This window comes from Anomaloglossus baeobatrachus, chromosome 1 (genome assembly GCF_048569485.1).
Source record: "Anomaloglossus baeobatrachus isolate aAnoBae1 chromosome 1, aAnoBae1.hap1, whole genome shotgun sequence".
Classification (NCBI taxonomy): Eukaryota; Metazoa; Chordata; class Amphibia; order Anura; family Aromobatidae; genus Anomaloglossus; species Anomaloglossus baeobatrachus.
The window spans coordinates 383,382,736-383,401,907 of NC_134353.1; the positions used below are offsets into that span (position 1 = coordinate 383,382,736).

The 19,172-nt window shown below is 46.0% G+C and overlaps 1 protein-coding gene across 2 annotated transcripts in view; it reads left to right on the forward strand.

Annotated features, from left to right (window-relative positions):
- Positions 1-19,172, forward strand: part of LOC142315122 (excitatory amino acid transporter 1-like) — a 283,934-nt gene that overhangs the window by 201,788 nt on the left and 62,974 nt on the right. For both annotated transcript variants that reach the window (XM_075352522.1, XM_075352521.1), the window contains exon 4: positions 13,703-13,907. In XM_075352522.1, coding sequence (XP_075208637.1) covers positions 13,703-13,907 — 205 coding nt within the window. The remainder of the gene's footprint in view (positions 1-13,702; positions 13,908-19,172) is intronic.

Sequence of the window (19,172 nt, forward strand, 5' to 3'; positions counted from 1 at the left end):
CATTTTAGAGGCCTAGAAGCCATGGCAGAGCAATTGGTAAATTGATATGTAGCCATATTAGACCAGAATTGCAGAAAAAAACAGAAATGCCCCAAAGCTTGGCCGTAATTACCGTATTTTTCGCTTTATAAGACGCACTGGAATATAAGACGCACCCCAAACTTAGACATAAAAAAAAGAAAAATGGGGTCCGTCTTATACTCCGGTGTTCTCTTACCGGAGGGGCGCAGCAGTGGTGGTGAAGCGGGGTCACAGGAGGCACAGGTTGTGCTGGCAGGCGCGGCAGGTCAGTGGCAGCGGGGTCCATGGTTGCAGGTGCTGTGGGGTCCGTGGTGGCAGCCGTGGCGGGTGAGCCGTGCAGCAGGCCGGTGCAGTGAGTGTCCGCGGTCCTGGTTCAGTGGTGGCGGCGACGGCTCAGTGGTGGGAGTGGCGGCGATGGCTCAGTGGTGGGAGCGGCGGCAACTGCTCAGTGGTGGCAGCGGCAGGGACTGCTCAGTGGTGGAGTGTGTCCCCGGTGCCGGTTCAGTGGTGGCAGCAGCGGCGACGGCTCAGTGGTGGGAACGGCGGCGACGGCTCAGTGGTCGAGTGTGTCCGCGGTCCCGATTCAAGTAATGGCGCCCGGAGCGACGCATGCGCAGATGGAGCTCTCATCCAAGGGCTCCATCTGCGCACGCGCTGACTCCCGGAGCAGCGCGTGCGCAGATGGAGCTCTCATCCAAGAGCTCCACCGGCGCCATCATTTGAAAGTGGGACCGCGGACAACTGGTAAGCTGCACAGCCGCCCGCCCCGCATGCACAGAGTGGCAGCCAGCAGGCTGCCCGCCCACCCTGCGTACAAGCCGCCGGGTACCTGTGCTTGCGTGCGGTGGCAGCCGGGTACCCATGGCTGTGTGCGGGCGGCAGCTGGGTGACTGTGTGAGGGCGGCAGCCGGCTGCTGCCCGCATGGGCACCCGACTGCTGCTCGCACACAGCACCCGGCTGCCGCCCGCACACAGCCATGGGTACCCGTCTGCCACCGCATGCAAGCACAGGTACCCGGCTGCCGACCCCACACAGCACCCGCTGCCGCCTGCACACAGCCACGGGTACCCGGCTGCCACTGCACGCAAGTACAGGTACCCGGCCGCTTGCATGCAGCCACAGGCACCCGGCCGCCCGATCGCCTCAGACAGGACCCCCCCCCGCTACCGCTTTATAAGACGCACCCCCCATTTTCCTCCCAAAATTTGGGGAGGAAAAGTGCGTCTTATAAAGCGAAAAATACGGTAGATAACGTTTATCTCATGTACTTAAAATTGTGATAGAAATAAGAAAGGTGTGGACGCCGGGCTGTGGGTGCGCCACACTCAAGAAAGAATCAGTGCTTGTAGAATACTTGGGGTGGGGTGTGCTCTACCTACAGTTCACTTCAGGGCAGTGTCCACCACCCCGCAGCCGGTCACCGTCATAGACCTAGCAAATAGACACATGACACTGGGGTTCTTTTCGCAAAATGTTGAACAGTTTATTTTATCTTCCACCATCATGACAGACAGGGCTACACTTCTACGCTTCTTCTGCCAATTTCTCCTGGGCTACTTTGTCTTGGCCTATCCCACTATCTGGGACCTAGTGCTCCAGTTCCTGGGTCCATGCCTCGTCTTTCTCTGTTTTTTACTCTTCGGCTAACCGTGGTCCTCTCCTCTTCCCCTGACGTCTTCTAGTCACTTGACTTCCTTTGGCCCATCTGTTATGATCCGGTAACCGTGGAAGATTACAAAAAACTCCCATTGGTGAAAAAACACCAAGAAACAGAAGTAGTTGCAACCTGGGCTGACAGCAATCCCCTGACTATCAGACCACACTAGAAGTAGCCATAGAACGTTCCTAAAAACCTAGACACCACGTCACAGCCTGAGAAACTAGTTACGCCTCACAAAATGAAATGAGGAAATCTACCTTGCCTCAGAGTAGTCCCCAAAGGAGTAGGTAACCCCCCACATATAAAGATTATGGTGATTATAGAAAAACAGAATACTCCGGAAAAATAGATTTAGCAAAGGCGAGGCCCAACTAACTTGATACAAAGGAAAGGAACTGATTGTGGTCAGTGCAAAATCCCTATAGAAAAATACCAAACTCCTGATAGTAAAAAAAGCCCTGGAGGTCATACGACCTCACTCCCACTATATCAGGTACTCCTGTAAATAATGGGAGAGACAAAATACCAAAAAAGAACACAAATAAAAAGGAGCAAATAATCAAATCAGACAGGGATAAAAATCCCTTTTCCTACAGGAAAGCTAACACAGGGGAAACCCCCCATGCTCACAACAAAATTGAAACAAAGCTTCACCTGCAAAAAAACAGATACACAGCAAAACAAGGAAAAACAACACCCTAAGGAGAAAACAAGAAAGGAAAGCAAAACTGAAACTTATCTGCAGAAGTCTTTCTCAGGGAAACAGGGAAGGACAAATCTCCAGGCCAGGAACAGAGACAGGGAATATACAATTATAACTGGCATCAGCCGGGCAGAAAGTGCTCTCCTATATAGACCAGACTTGTCTGCAATAGGACTCCCCAATTCCCAATTAACACCGATACCTGTTTGAGTCAATGGCTCAGATTTAGCTCCACTACCATACCTGGCTGCCAGAAGGAGCTTCAGAACAGCACCCACATAGACAACATTCACAACGGTACCCCCCTTGAAGAGGGGGTCACCAAACCCTCACCAGAACCACCAGGTCTGTCAGGATGGGCATGTTGGAAGGCACGAACCAATCTGTCTGTGGGAATGTCAGAAGCAAAGACCCAAGAATTGTCCTTTTGACCATAACCCTTACACTTAACAAGATACTGGAGTTTTTGTCTAGTAAAACGAGAATCCAAAATTTTCCCCACCTCATACTCCAGATCCCCCTCTACCAACACAGGATCCGGGGGCGCTACCGTAGGAACTACTGGCTCCACATGTTTCTTTAACAAAGACTTATGAAAGACATTATGAATTTTAAACAACTCAGGAAGAGCCAAACGAAAGGATACGGGATTAAAAATCTCCAAAATCTTATAGGGCCCTATAAATCTAGGCTTACATTTAGGCGCGGAAATTCTCATACGAACATTCCTAGAGGACAACCAGACCATTTTCCCCATTTTAAACCGGGAACCAACTGTTCTACGTCGGTTGGCAAACTGAACTCCTCTGTCTGACACAAAATTCTCAGGAATACCATGTAAATGAACCACCTGTTGAAAAAATGAAAAAATAAGGGTACCAACTCTGAAGAAGATGGCAACTTCTGTAATGGTACCAAATGGACCATCTTAGAAAATCTGTCACAAATAACCCAATTAACCCGTCATCCTTTGAGAGACAGGAAGATCCGAAATAAAATCCATGGCAATATGAGTCCAGTGTCTCTTAGGCACAGGTAATGGCAACAACAATCCACTAGAACGTACACAAGAATGTTTGGATCTGGAACAAATTCCACAAGATTGAACGAAACTCCTGACATCCCGAGATAAAGAAGGCCACCAAAAAGACCTACTCACAAGATCCCTAGTACCAAAAATCCCAGGATGACCAGCCAATACAGAACAATGAATCTCGGACAAATATCTAGCCCTCCATTGATCAGGAACATAAAGCTTTCCCACAGGACATCTCTCAGGTTTCTCCCCCTGAAATCTCTGAAGTGCTAATCTTAAATCGAGTGAAATAGCGGAGAGGACCACACCTTCATTCAGGATGTTAGATGGCTCCGCAACATCCAGAGAATCAGCAAAGAAACTCCTAGAGAGAGCATCGGCTTTTATATTCTTAGTGCCCGGAAGAAAAGATACCACAAAATTGAAACATGTAAAAAATAGAGCCCACCTAGCCTGCCTAGGATTCAATCACTTGGCAGATTCAAGATAGGTCAGATTCTTATGATCAGTGAGCACCACAATTTGATGTCTCGCCCCCTCCAGCCAGTGTCTCCATTCCTCAAAGGCCCACTTCATTGCCAATAATTACCGATTACCAACATCATAATTTCGTTCAGGTGGAGAAAACCTCCGAGAGAAGAAGGCACAAGGCTTAAGCTTGGAAGTACTGGGATCTATTTGAGACAAAACTGCACCTGCTCCAATCTCCACTTGAAATGGAAGAGAAACATCAGGTTGCTGCAGGACTGGGGCAGAAGTGATCCTCTCTTTAAGCTCATGAAAGGCCATATTTGCTTCAGAAGTCCAATTCTCAACATCAGCTCCCTTTTTTGGTCAAATCAGTCAAAGGCTTAACTACACTCAAGAAATTGCCTATAAATTTACGATCGTAATTGGCAAAGCCCAGAAATTTTTGAAGAGATTTCAAAGAGGTTGGCTGAACCCAGTCATGAATGGCCTGAACCTTGACCGGTTCCATTTCAATAGAAGCTGGGGACAAAATAAACCCCAAAAAGTAAATTATCTGCACGCCAAAGAGACATTTTGATCCCTTAACGAACAAAGAATGTTCCCTAAGTATCTGAAAAACTTTCTGGACCTGCTGCACATGAGCATCCCAATCATCAGAAAAAAATCAAGATATCATCCAAATAGAGAATCAGGAATTTGCCAATTAGCTTCCGAAAAATATCATTTATGAATGATTGAAAGACGGAGGGGGCATTAGTGAGCCCAAAAGGCTTCACTAGGTACTCAAAATGCCCCTCAGGGGTTTTAAAGGCCGTCTGCCTTTCATCACCCTCCTTAATTCAAATGAGATTATAGTCTCCCCTAAGATCAAGCTTCGTAAACCACTTAGCTCCTTTACTCTGGAAAACAGATCTGACATCAAGGGTACTGGATGGATACTGATATTTCACAGTGATTTTATTAAGGAGACGATAGTCAATACAAGGTCTCAACGACATCCTTTTTGGATACAAAGAAAAAAACGATACCCATACGTGTTGAGGATGGTCTAATATTACCTTTCTCCAGTGACTCCTTAATATAGGTTCTCATAGCATCATGTTCAGGAACAGATAGATTGGAGATCCGTCCCTTAGGAAACTTGCAAACTGCCATCAAATCAATGGCACAATCACACTCCCTGTGGGGGAGGCCAAAGAATCAGAACCAGTCTCATTAAAGACGTCAAGAAAATCAGACAAATATTCAGGTACGTCATGTGGCGGAGGGGAAATAGACAGCACTGAAGATCATTATGCACACATTGACAACCCCAACTAACCACAGACAAGGATCTCCAATCAAGAACTGGATTATGGGTCTGCAGCCAAGGGAATTCCAGTACCAAAATATCATGCAAGTTGTGTAATACTAAACATTTACAAACCTCCTGATGAGCTGGCGCAACCTTCATAGTTACCTGGGTGCAAAACTGGGGTTTATTTTCAGCTAAGGGAGTAGAATCAATGCCCCTTAACCCGTTCACGACCAGCCGATTTTTCGCTTTCCGTTTTTTTTTTTCGCCATTCTTTTTCTGAGAGACTTAACTTTTTTATTTTTCAGTCAAAATGGTCATGTGAGGGCTCATTTTTTGCTAGACGAGCTGTACTTTTAAATTAAATCATAGGTTTTACCATATAGTGTACTGGAAATGGCAAAAAAATTCCAAATGCAGAAAAATTGCAAAAAAAGTGCGATAGCACTATTGTTTTTGAGATATTTTATTCACTGTGTTCACTGTATGGTAAAACTGATGTGTGGGTGTGATGCCTCAGGTCAGTGCAAGTTCGTAGACACCAAACATGTATAGGTTTACTTTTATATAAGGGGTTAAACAAAATTCAGAAGTTTGTCTGAAAAACGTGGCGCATGTTTTACGCCATATTCCGTGACCCCGTAGCGTTCTCATTTTTTTAGATCTATGGCTCAGTGATGGCTTATTTTTTGTGCCTCGAGCTGACATTTTTAACGGTACCATTTTTGCGCAGATGCTACGTTTTGATCGCCTGTTATTGCATTTTGCGCAAAAGTTGTGGCCGCAAAAAAAGTCATTTTGGCGGTTGAAATTTTTTTGCCGCTACGCCGTTTACTGATCAGATTAATTGATTTTATATTTTGATAGATCGGGCATTTCTGAACGCGGTGATACCAAATGTGTGTATATTTTTTTATTTTTTTAACCCTTTAATTTTCAATGGGGCGAAAGGGGGGTGATTTGAAATTTTAGGGGGTTTTTTTTGTTTTTTTTTAAATTTTTTAAAACTTTTTTTTTACTTTTTTTTTTATTTTACTAGTCCCCCTAGGGGGCTATAGCGATCAGCAATTCGATCGCTCTACACTATCTGCTGATCACAGCTACACAGCTGTAAACAGCGGATACGTGCACTTCCTGCTTCCCTGGCTTCCGTACAAAGCGAAAGTGAAAGTGGTTCATGTCTAGCACAGGAGTCATCACATGACCCTGTGCTACCATGACAACCACCGGAAGTCACGTGATCATGTCACGTGACTTCCGGTATTTGGCGGTAAGTAAAACGTTACCGCAATCGTGTTTATAATGGCGCTGTCACATATTGACAGCGCCATTACAGGGGTTAAATGGCAGATAACGATTCTGCCTGTGCCTAGCAGGCACACATCTCAGCTGTGAAAATCAGCTGAGAGGTGCGCCGATCGCGACATGCTGATGCCGGCAGACCGCGGGCAGTAACGTTATGACCGCTAGGACGTAATTTTACTGGCCGCGGTCGTTAAGGGGTTAAAGGAATACAAGTTTGCAAAGGTACCATATGAAAACCACAAGTCTTAGCAAAACCAAAATCCATCAAGTTCAGGGCGGCCTTTGAAACAAGGAAGGCCATAGCCGAAAATGTGGATAAAGAGCAAATCAGAGAAACAGACAAAAGAAATTTAGGTTGCACAGTACCCACAGAAAATGAACGAGCAAATCTATTGTCCAGTTTAGCGCAGAGAAAATAGTTTGAGACGCATCACCACAAAAAAACCACAACCTATTTCTCCGTCTAAACCCCTGCCACTCAGCATTACAGAGGACCTTTTCACACTGCACAGGCTGTGCAAACCGATCCGCAAGCAATATATCAAAACGCATCAAAAATCAAAAATGCCTATCAATCTGAATGGCTAAAGTCATAGAGACATCGAGACCAGAAGGAATCGGAAATCCCACCATAACATGCTTCACTGCATCCGCGAGACCCTTACGAAAAAGTGCCACAAGAGCATCATCATTCCATTTGGTAAGGACCGCCCACTTTCTGAATTTCTGACAAAAAACTTCAGCGGGATCCTGACCTTGGATCAAAGCCAGCAAGGATTTCTCTGCTTGATCAATAGCATTTGGGTTCTTCATACAACAATCCCAGGGCCTGGAAAAAGGAATCCACAGTAGCAAGAATCGGATCATCAGGGGCCAATGAAAAACCCCAGTCCTGAGGGTCACCGCGCAACAAAGAGATGACAATTCTAACCTGCTGCATGGGGCTCCCTGAGGACTTAGGTTTTAAGACAAAAAACAATTTACAATTATTTTAAAAGTTCAAAAATTTAGATCTATCCCCCGAGAAAAATTCAGGAATGGGAATTTTAGGTTCTGAAACAGGATTCTATCTAAGGTAAGCTGAAATTGCCTGCACGTCAGAGGAAAGATGCTTTACACACTCAACCAACTGCTTTGTATCCATGTTAACAAAAAATTTTCCACGGTACCCAAAGAAAAAAAGGAAGAGTAAATGGAGATAAAAAATATATATTTTCCCTTCTTTTGAGAGAAACCGGAGTAGGTGGAACCTGGGCTGACCGCAATCCCCTCATTATCAGACCACACTAGAAGTAGCCGTGGAGCGTTCCTAAAAACCTAGACACCACGTCACAGCCTGAGAAACTAGTTACGCCTCACTGAATGAAATGAGGAAATCTACCTTGCCTCAGAGTAGTCCCCAAAGGAGTAGGTAGCCCCCCACATATAAAGATAACAGTGATATAGATAAACACAATACTCAGATAGGAAAAATAGAATTAGCAAAGGCGAGGCCCAACTAACTTGATACAAAGCAAAGGAAAGGAACTGATTGTGGTCAGTGCAAAATCCCTATAGAAAAATACCAAACTCCTGATGGTAAAAAAGGCCCTGGAGGTCATACGACCTCACCCCCACTATATCAGATACTCCTGTAAATATTGGGAGAGACAAAATACCAAAAAAGAACACAAAAATACAGAGGAGCAAATAATCAAATCAGACAGGGATAAAATCCCTTTTCCTGCAGGAAAGCCAGCACAGGGGAAACTCCCATGCTCACAGCACAATTAAAACAAAGCTTCACCTGCAAGGAAACATACACAGCAAAACAAAGAAAAACAACACCCTAAGGTGTAAACAAGAAAGCAAGGTAAAACTGAAACTTATCTGCAGAAGTCTTGCTCAGGGATACAGGGAAGGACAAATCCACAGGCCAGGAACAGAGACAGGGAATATACAATTATAACTGGCATCAGCTGGGCAGAAAGTGCTCTCCTATATACACTGTGTGCAGAATTATTAGGCAAATGAGTATTTTGATCACTTGATACTTTGTATACATGTTTCCCTACTCCAAGCTGTATTGGCTTGAACCAACTACCAATTAAGTAAATCAGGTGATGTGCATCTCTTTAATGAGGAGGGGTGTGGTGTAATGACATCAACACCCTATATAAGGTGTGCTTAATTATTAGGCAACTTCCTTTCCTTTGGCAAAATGGGTCAGAAGAGAGATTTGACGGGCTCTGAAAAGTCCAAAATTATGAGATGTCTTACAGAGGGATGCAGCAGTCTTGAAATTGCCAAACTTTTGAAGCGTGATCACCAAACAATCAAGCGTTTCATGGCAAATAGCCAACAGGGTCGCAAGAAGCATGTTGGGCAAAAAAGGCGCAAAACAACTGCCCATGAATCGAGGAAAATCAAGCGTGAAGCTGCCAAGATGCCATTTGCCACAAGTTTGGCCATATTTCAGAGCTGCAACATTACTGGAGTATCAAAAAGCCCAAGGTGTGTCATACTCGGGGACACGGCCAAGGTAAGGAAGGCTGAAAAACGACCACATTTGAACAAGAAACATAAGATAAAACGTCAAGACTGGGCCAAGAAATATCTTAAGACTGATTTTTCAAAGTTTTTATGGACTGATGAAATGAGAATGCCTCTTGATGGGTCAGATGGATGGGCCAGAGGCTGGATCAATAAAGGGCAGAGAGCTCCACTCCAACTCAGACGACAGCAAGGTGGAGGTGGGGTACTGCTATGGGCTGGTATCATCAAATATGAACCTCTTGGGACCTTTTCGGGTTGAGGATGGAGTAAAGCTCAACTCCCAGACCTACTGCCAGTTTCTGGAAGACAACTTCTTCTTCTTCAAGTAGTGGTACAGGAAGAAGTCAGTATCGTTCAAGAAAAACATGATTTTCATGCAGGACAATGCTCCATCACATGCATCCAATTACTCCACAGCGTGGCTGGCCAGTAAAGGTCTAAAAGATGAAAAAATAATGACATGTCCCCCTTGTTCACCTGATCTGAACCCCATAGAGAACCTGTGGTCCCTCATAAAATGTGAAATCTACAGGGAGGGAAGGAAAACAGTACACCTCTCGGAACAGTGTCTGGGAGGCTGTGGTGGCTGCTACACGCAAAGTTGATCGTAAACCGATCAAGCAACTGACAGAATCTATAGATGGTAGGCTGTTGAGTATCATCATAAAGAAAGGTGACTATATTGGTCACTAATTTTTTGGGGTTTTGTTTTTGCATGTCAGAAATGTTTATTTCTAAATTTTGTGCAGTTATATTGGTTTACCTGGTGAAAATAAACAAGTGAGATGGGAATATATTTGGTTTTTATTAAGTTGCCTAATAATTCTCCACAGTAATAGTTACCTGCACAAACAGATATCCTCCTAAGATAGCCAAATCTAAAAAAGAAACCCACTTCAACTTCCAAAAATACTAATCTTTGATATTTGAGTCTTTTTGGGATGATTGAGAACATAGTTGTTGATTAATAATAAAAAAAATCCTCTAAAATATACCTTTCCTAATAATCCTGCACACGGTGTAGACCAGACTCGTCTGCAATAGGACTTCCCCAATTCCCAATTAACACCGACACCTGTCTGAGTCAATGGCTCAGATTTAGCTCCACTACCATTCCTGGCCACCAGAGGGAGCTTCAGAACAGCAACCACACAGACTACGTTCACAACACCCATCCAAGGTTCTCTGCTCCAATGGCAGTCTAGTCCTTGGACTCTTCTAAGCCCGTCCCAAAGTGAGATGTAGGCTCCAGACCCTTGGAGGATATCTTCGGGTTCCCCGATTGGCCAAAGTTACAAAGCCACGTCCTCACTCCAGGAACTCTCAAGCAGAACTGCTCTCACCAGCCCCGTCTCGCCAACCAACTTACTGGCCATCTGTCACTCCTCCCACCTTACTCTAAGCTCATTTACAACCGGGAAGTGTCTAACGCTGCTATATCTGTAAAACCTATAAAACTATACCTTCAGATTATGTGGCTAATACGATATATCATTGATATATTTACAATATAGTACACATTGCGTAACCAAAACACTTTACATTGCGTATTTACCCGCTATGTGGTGCCTCCCATTACACAGTCCCAGCTCTGATACATTGGGAAACCGTATCTTTTAGCAATAGCACTCTTATTCTATTCTCTAGATGGTTCAACATGTAGAATAAATTCAGCATAAAGCTCATGGAACAGCTTAAAACATAGTAGGTTGGCGGCCAGGCTTAATCGATGGTTGCCCCAACTCGTGTATAAAGACCAGGTGGGTTTTGTCCCTTGCCGTCAGGGGGGGGACAACACCAGGAAGGTCATAGACCTGGTGGATGTGGCAAATCGGACGAAGCAACAGGCGTTGGTGTTGAGTCTAGATGCAGAGAAGGCTTTTGACCGCCTTGCGTGGCCTTTTCTCTTCAAGACAATGGAGGTCTTTGGGATCTCGGGTGGCTTTATGCGGGCCTTGAAGTCCCTGTATAGCGCTCCTACGGCCTCTATCAAACTCCCCCTCCACATCTCTAAGCCTTTTCTCATCTCCAATGGCACCAGGCAGGGGTGCCCCCTGTCCCCCCTCCTTTTTGCACTATGCATAGAGCCCCTCGCGGCCTCGGTCAGGAGCAACCCAGACATCTCGGGGGTCCTGGTCAGGAATAAACCGTTTAAAATCTCACTTTTTGCCGACGATGTGCTCATTACACTTACTAACATCCATGTGTCCCTTCCAATTTTAATGTGCACCTTGGGTAGGTACGGGAGCCTTTCGGGGTATAAGATCAACTCTAGCAAAACGGAGGCAATGCCCTTGAATCTCGACCCGGTGGCCCTGGATTACCTGCGTTTGAATTTTAAGTTTCGTTGGAAGACAGATGCGGTCAAGTACCTGGGGGTTAACCTCACATCTACTTATGATTCCCTCTATAACCTTAACTTCCCCCCCCTTTTCCGAGAGCTGAGAACTCTTTTGAGCAAGTGGTTGCCCCTCCCTCTTTCGTGGATGGGGCGCATTGCGGCGGTTAAAATGAGCTTGCTCCCAAAATTATTATATTTCTTTGAAACCCTCCCAGTTAAGGTACCAATAAAGGAGCTGAAGTCCCTTCAGGCGGCTATCCTTAGATTTATTTGGTGTAACAAACGTCATAGGGTGGCCAGGGAGGTGTTGATGGCTCGGAGAAACAGGGGGGGCTTTCTGTCCCAGACATCCTAAAATACTATTGGGCGGCCCATCTTAGGAGGATCCCCTGCTGGGTGTCCCTTTGGGCATACAACAGGTGGACTGAGATTGAAAAACTTTGGCTGGCGCCTATACATCCAAACGCGCTCCTGTGGCCCCCGGCCCAGTGTGATTCGCCCCCCCCCCTCTTCTTGGACCGATGCAGTTCACTAGGGACCTCTGGGCATTTTGCATTAGAAGATTTCCTTTGGCATCCCCCTGCTCCCCTCTGGTGTCCTTCATATACCAACCCTTGCTCCCAAGCAGTCTGGAGTCGGACATGGTGCACCCCTGGCTCAAGGCAGGTCTATTCAGATTTGCAGACATTATAGATGGAAGTACAATGCAGATCCATTCCTTTGAGTACCTTAGAGATAAATTCTCTCTCTCTAATCGAGAGTTTTTCCAATATCTGCAGATCAGAGACTTGGCTGGCTCCTTGTTTGGCAGGGCAGGGGCCTCGATTCCCACAGATTTTGAGAAAATTTGCAGAAGGGGCACTGATACTAAGGGGCTGATTTCGGAAATTTACATTTTGCTTTCTGATTCACGGGAGGGGCCCGAGGGGTCTTTTCCATACATGCGGAAATGGGAGTCTCTATTGGGAAGGCGGATACTTCCTCAGGAATGGGCAGCAATCTGGGGAAACGCCGCCAAGACGTCAATATGCACACTATATAAGGAAAATATCTATAAAATTTTGCTATTTTGGTACCACACTCCAGATTTCCTTCATGGCATAGACCCCTCCATACCGGCTTGTTGCTGGAGATGCGGGGGAGGCAGGGGCACCATTCTGCACATATTCTGGTCCTGTCCAGGGATAGTCCCCTTCTGGGAGCGGGTTAGAGGGTTGATCCATAAAGTACTATATATAGAGGTTGATCTTGATCCCCTGATCTATGTTCTGGGTCTTGGGAATGGGGGATTGGGAAAAACGGCCTCTAAGCTTTTGTCCCACATCCTTACGGCGGCCAGATGCTTAATTGCAAAGAATTGGAGGCAGCCAGGGACACCCTCACTCCAGAGCCTCAAGTATAGATTACTGGACGTTAGACGCATGGAACATCTCACGGCACTATTGCATGACACAGTTGACCGCTTCCAGGCCGTGTGGGCACCATGGGACTACTTTGCGGGACAGGAGGATCTGTGAGACTGAGGCCTATGGGTCCTATGGAAGGAGCATGGACTCTTGAAACCCTTCCCTCTTCCCTCCTATTTCTCCTCTCCCCTCCTAACCCTCCTCACCTGTCCTGTCATTGTTTGCCTAGGTTCGATAAGAATTGTGAATTTTATGTTTTATTTTATGTATGAAAAACGTAAATTGAAAATCTCAATAAAAATTCAAAGTTTAAAAAAAAAACATAGTAGGAATGGGGGTAACGCAACCACCTCCTACACAAACAGGATATATATAGTACTTTTTTCATCATCTCCCTAGTCAGACTTAAACTGACTCATAGGGAAACAGGGAAATACCCTGAGTGGGCCACTGTGCATTAGTGTGTCCCTCACATCTCTTGATGACCTGTAGTTGGCACAATACGCTTGATTCCCTATATTATGCTTTTGACAAACTACCCAGCTTTTAAATAGAATATATAGAAGCATACATTAATTTTTTTTTTAATTAGAGTAATGTAATTTTGCATGTAATGACCCCCAGAGTTATTGCTACTGGTAGGCTCTTGGCACACAAGTCCACCACTGTCCATACATAGAAACTGGTTAGAGGATCACAGAAATATGTATCATTGCATCTCTAGGAATATATTGTATGTAACTCAGTAGTTTACAAAGCTGGGTTACCAACCCATAAAGCGAGTTGTCTATTTCGTACTATCACCATTAGGACAAGGTTGACAAAAAGCTGTAACATGCAGCTGGAATTCCATAGAATCAGCATAAATTTGAGGGGAAATGTTCAATTCTCTTTTTTTTTTGTTCATTTTCCATATTGTTTTGTTCTAGGTATGGCATCCCTAGACAGCAAAGCCTCAGGTAAAATGGGCATGCGAGCAGTGGTTTACTACACGGTAACTACCGTAATAGCCGTTTTCATTGGGATTGTCATGGTGATCATCATTCATCCAGGGAAAGGCAGTAAGGAGACCATGACAGCCCAAGGAAAGGTCGAGAGAGTACAAGCTACAGATGCTATGTTGGATCTAATAAGGTAAGAATAAATGATTTATATTAGGTAAAGGAAACTTGTCACCAGATTTGGTGACTATAAGCTGCGGCCACCACCAGTGAGCTCTTATATAAGCATTCTAACATGTTGTATATAAGAGCCCAGGCCACTGGGCTCGTCTATACTCTCATATAAGAATACAAAACATTAAAACCATACCTAATATTGTGTTGGTCCCCCTTGTGACAACAAAATAGACGTGGCATGTAAAGCTATCACCTCTATAAGACTGCTGAAAGTGTCCGGTGTTACAGTATTGACACTCCCACACCGGGGCCGTGGGGCACTCGTTGCCGGGGTGCGGATCTGTTTCTGGGATGCTGTGGTGGCAAGGCCTGGTTCTGTGACCCCGGCGGTATCGTTCAATAGAAAAGGGATATTTACAATGAATGATAGTTCGTGACGCCACCTGTGTTACTCGGCCACAGATAGCCGACGCTGCAGGATGGGACCTCTGAGGCAGATGGTGACGCAGCTTGGTTGGTCTAGCTCTCCACAGGTAGAGCTGGGCCCCAGGGCTGATGGGGTTAGTAGTCGGTGATGGCGGGGGTGCAGGGCCCCAGGCGCAGGTGTGACGCTCCTGAACTAGTCAGGTTGTCACAGGGTACTGCACCCTCTTTTATCTGCTGGTGCAGGACTCAACCCCCCCATGGTTCTGGGATCCTAACTGTTGGTATTGCTCCATCAGCATGCAAATCCTAGTCACACCTCACACCACAACCTGTCAGGACACCAGTGGGTGGTCTAGCTGGAAAAGGGCCACTTGCCTAGGGGTCAGGCAGACTGGTGTGAGGGAGGATGTCAGAGAGAGGAAACGGAGAGCAAAGCTTAGATAGTTGAGTAGTAGCTCCCAAAGGGAGAGGAGCTGGGAGTTGGAGCTCCCTGGGATACGTTGGCTAGGTCGCAGACGGTGGTCTGGGACTGGAGGAGTCGGAGAGCCGGTCGCAGGGTATTAGAGAAAGGAGCCAGACTTCGTTTTGGAGAACGGTTGGCACCGGAGTACCTAGTAACCGAACCGGTACTGAGCATGGCGGGGTACTGGAGCATAGATCAGGGAGTAGCTTCAAACAACCTGATAATTAACCTGTGGAGGATAGTTTCTTTATTGACTTTTCCCAAGAGCTCAGAGATCGAAGGCATCAACACAACGATGGGGATAGGGCTTTCCAGCTTAGGCGGCCCACTGAAATCCCAAGTGTCAGCCATTGAGAGCACAACTTCCCTACTTAACAGTGGGGAGAGGGACCCCAACAGCTTCACACATAGGGGTCACAACGAACACTAAAATACACTGCATGCAGGCAAGGTACAGATCACCAGCAATACCAAAGGGAGCGGATGCCCGGACGAGCTCCACTGAAATGGCAGCGGCACCCAGAGACTTGGTTTACCTTTTGTGTCAAAGTCTGCTTTGCGGTCGCATCACTGCCAACACTGCCTGAGTGAGTACGCTGTCCTCCCCTGCTTCCAACCTGCACCACACTCCCCAACACCTCCTCCATCATTAAGACCACAAACCAGCAATAAAGTGTGCATACTTAATCTCTCATAATTTCTAATATTCCATATATATAATTTAGAATTAAACACTCGGACTATATCTAATTAGGGCATAAATCGTATCATACAATGTAGAAAACCAGAAGAAACAAACGATCGAAGCCCAATAATTTTTATACAAAAAAGAGTTTTTTATTATTACAAGTGATAATATAAGTGTTACAGTGGGCACAATTAATGCATCATATATATCATAAAATATAAATTTCATTCACATAGCGGAACTATACAGTTGTGACCGAAAAATGTATTCCCCTATAGTAGTATATATCCTCATAGATTATATCTATATACTAGGTGTCACCTAAAAGGGGGATTATATCACGCGAGCAGCGGGGACTACTCACTCATATTTGAATAATATATACCACTTAATAGCATGTGTTATATAATTCAGATGTCACAAATATCTCAATCTTGCAAGCCTCCAAACTGCATATCATACTAGGTGTTCAACTTCTAGAACAGGCACATGTATTCAGGTGATACTATCTGTCTCCACCAGTGTTTTAATATATAACCAAACTAGCATGTACTTGTATAATCTATAATAATTAATTATCCTGGTTATAATATACCGATATACAGAATATGCATACCATATAAATCACTGCATGCAATATACCGCACAGCAGTACTACCGGGTAACCACAAGAATTATCATATCGTTTGGTTTAAAATAGTGGAAAGAAAATAGACCTACATCGTCTATGTGATCAGTCCATGTTGTAAGAACACCAATCAGTTGCACCCCATGCAGGCTCCATCATCCAGAGTCCCGGGGCTTCTCCTAGGAGGGAACGTCATGTAGCTTCCCCACTCCATCTCGCCGGGTACTCCCATCAGCAGTGGTGGTACTCCCCTTACCGCGAACCACGGGTGGCGTCACAAACTCTTATCCCCTGTAAATATTCCCTTTTTCATTTGAAGTGGCCGTGAGCCCCCGGATCCGGAGACCCTCGAGCTACAACAGCAGCAACCCCTAAATCTGAGCGGTTCGACCGCTGCAGGGGCAGCACACAGGCGAATAGCGAAGAGACACAGGGATGCAGTCTCAAGGTTGTTACTCACTGTAGCAGGTTCCAAGGTAACACGACTAGTCAGTGACCGCCTTTGGAGTGCTGGGTTCTACTGTGATAGGCTCCAGTCGATCACGGGTAGTTCAGAGGTCAAGACCAGTGCCCCTTTCTTATGTTCCTTCCCTGGTCATCTTCCTGCGCTGACTTCTCGCCCGCCTGTTCCGTGCCTACGCACACAGTGCCCTGAACGATGTCTGCGGACCCTATCGGGTGGCTTGAAGTTTTATCCCTTGGCCCTATGTGGTCACCTTCCAGTGGATTCGTGTGCGGAATTGACTTCGGCACTAGATGTTTCCTTAGCCTCTGATTTTACTAGCTGAGCACATTGGTTCTCCTCCTCTAGTCTAGGGACCAGTTCCCGTTCTGCGGCCAAGTCCCTCCACTCCGATATGTCGTATGTGGAATGAGGCCATTGCAGTATGGTGCACTTCCCATGGGCTCTAGGACCCTTTCTATCGTGTCCCTGGGCCCAGCTGCACCAGCTCCAGACCACAGGTCTTCACTCCTCCACTGCTCCTTCATGACTGTCTCACTTTCTACAGGCTTCTCCCACTAACTAGACTCCACCCCCCAGCCTGGCCTCGGGCTATCACTAGGCCCTTAGCATGGTCTGATCAGATGTTGCTGAGTGAGTGTCAGTGTTTTGTGTGCTTACCGGTGGATGACCTCTTCCTTACCCATGGATGAGGCACCAGACCTCTGGCTAAGATGCAGTACCTCTGTGGCGACTGAAGCCTCAGGGGCGCCACAGTATGTTGCAACAAAATGTTAGCATCAAATCCACAAAAGTCTCTTAAAGGGAACCTGTGACTTGATTAATGTTGCCTAAACCAGCTAGTCTGACACCGACCTTGGTCAGCTTTTCTCAGCGCTGCTAGAGTTGATTGATAGGTCTCTTGTTAAGTACATACCTATCAATTATAAGAAGATGAAGTTAGAGCATAACAGCAGTCTGTAAGTAAATGTCGCCATCTGCTGACCGAAGTTGATTAAATCGTGACCTGATCTGAGAGGAAGAATAGCGACTAATCCAAAGAGACAACCTAGCAGCAGCGGATGGTCGTCTTTTTGAGACGTTGCTTCTTGAATGGCCACTGTACAGAGATCTAGAAGTTACCCTTCAAGTTGGACTTGTGGCCTAGTGGGTGCTGTGTAGCGCCCCACGGGGCAGACAGTAAAGCCTACTAGTCACCGGGCCATTTCGGGTCGGGTCAGGCGTCATCACGGGGTGGCCTTGCCCGGTTCCATTGCCCCGAAGTGTACAGTTAAATGGTGGGGGAAGCGGGGTATTGGGAAAAGTTTGTCGTGACGCCACCTGTGGTATGCAGCCAGGGAATAGCCGCCGTTGCCAAGTTCCTCTCCGGGGCAGGTGTTAAGGCAGCCGGAATGGTGTCGCTCCCCACAGGCTGAGTGGGCCCGGGTGGATGATGAGGGTAGTAATGGCCTTTGGCGCCTAAACGCTGGGTGGCAGCGCTGGTAAGGACGAGTCAACACAGTCTCTGCGGGTTCAGGGTGTAGTTTACTCACAAATTCAGCTGCCAGCCCGGTCACACTGGTCACTGCCATGATGGGCTCCGGTCAATCCCATATCCGGTAACGGGTCACCACCGGTGTTTTAAGAGAGAAGGAGTGAGAGTCCTATTTCTAGAGTGTCCCCCTCCAAGCTCCTGGGCCTGTGAAGTCCAAGTTCTCCAGAGATGTGTTGCCAGAACTATCGTCCTGATGGGTCTGAGTGGCCATGATGTGCATGTGTGGTGCCTATTTCTACCCCAAGTGGAACCCGCCCCCAGGTGGCTGGCTTCAGTGACCGGAAAGTCCATGTTTGTATGGCCACCCCCCTGCCTACCCTGAGCCAACTCACTCTGTGTGACGGTTCCTAGGCTCCATATAGTGTGTGAATGTGGAACACCGGTGATTAACCTCTCCTTACCTGAGATAGATCCTGCACCCTAATTGGGGTGCAGTACCCTGTGGCGACCAGAGCCTCAGGGGTGCCACAGCTGCTTATCAGAGTTAATAGTGTTACCAAGTAAAGACAGTGATGTGCAGCAGACAGACAGTGATGCACCTTAGATAAGATAATTAAGTTTAAAGTATCACTAAGTGATAAGAGTCGTTTATTATTGTTTAGTTAATAGTGTGTTTGTATGGCCTCTTCAAAACTCAGTGATTTGTAATCACGAAATAGAGCTATAAATCATATCTTAATTTCTAATATTTTTAAACTGGTGTAATTACATGGTATAATAATTTACTGTAATCCCGCCATTTGCACCACTCGTTAAAACTGTGCCATCTGTTTTAGCTAACTAAATATCTGTTGTTTAAGTTACCACTGAGTCATCCTTCTCTGCTCTGTTACATCATTGTAACCTCTTTACATAGTTGGCAGGATGCAACATTCAAGCACAGAAATGGCGGATCAGTCACTAACCGAGCTCATAAGGAACAGCCTCCCTCTTGGGACTCTGCTTAGTAACAAAAAGAAAGACTAGACACCCAATGCACCACTGTCGGATGATGCTGTGCGGTAGAAAACAGAAGGAAATGAAAAAATCCAGCACTTGTTCCACTTGAAATGCCTTTATTTGTTGTCTCACATAGCAAC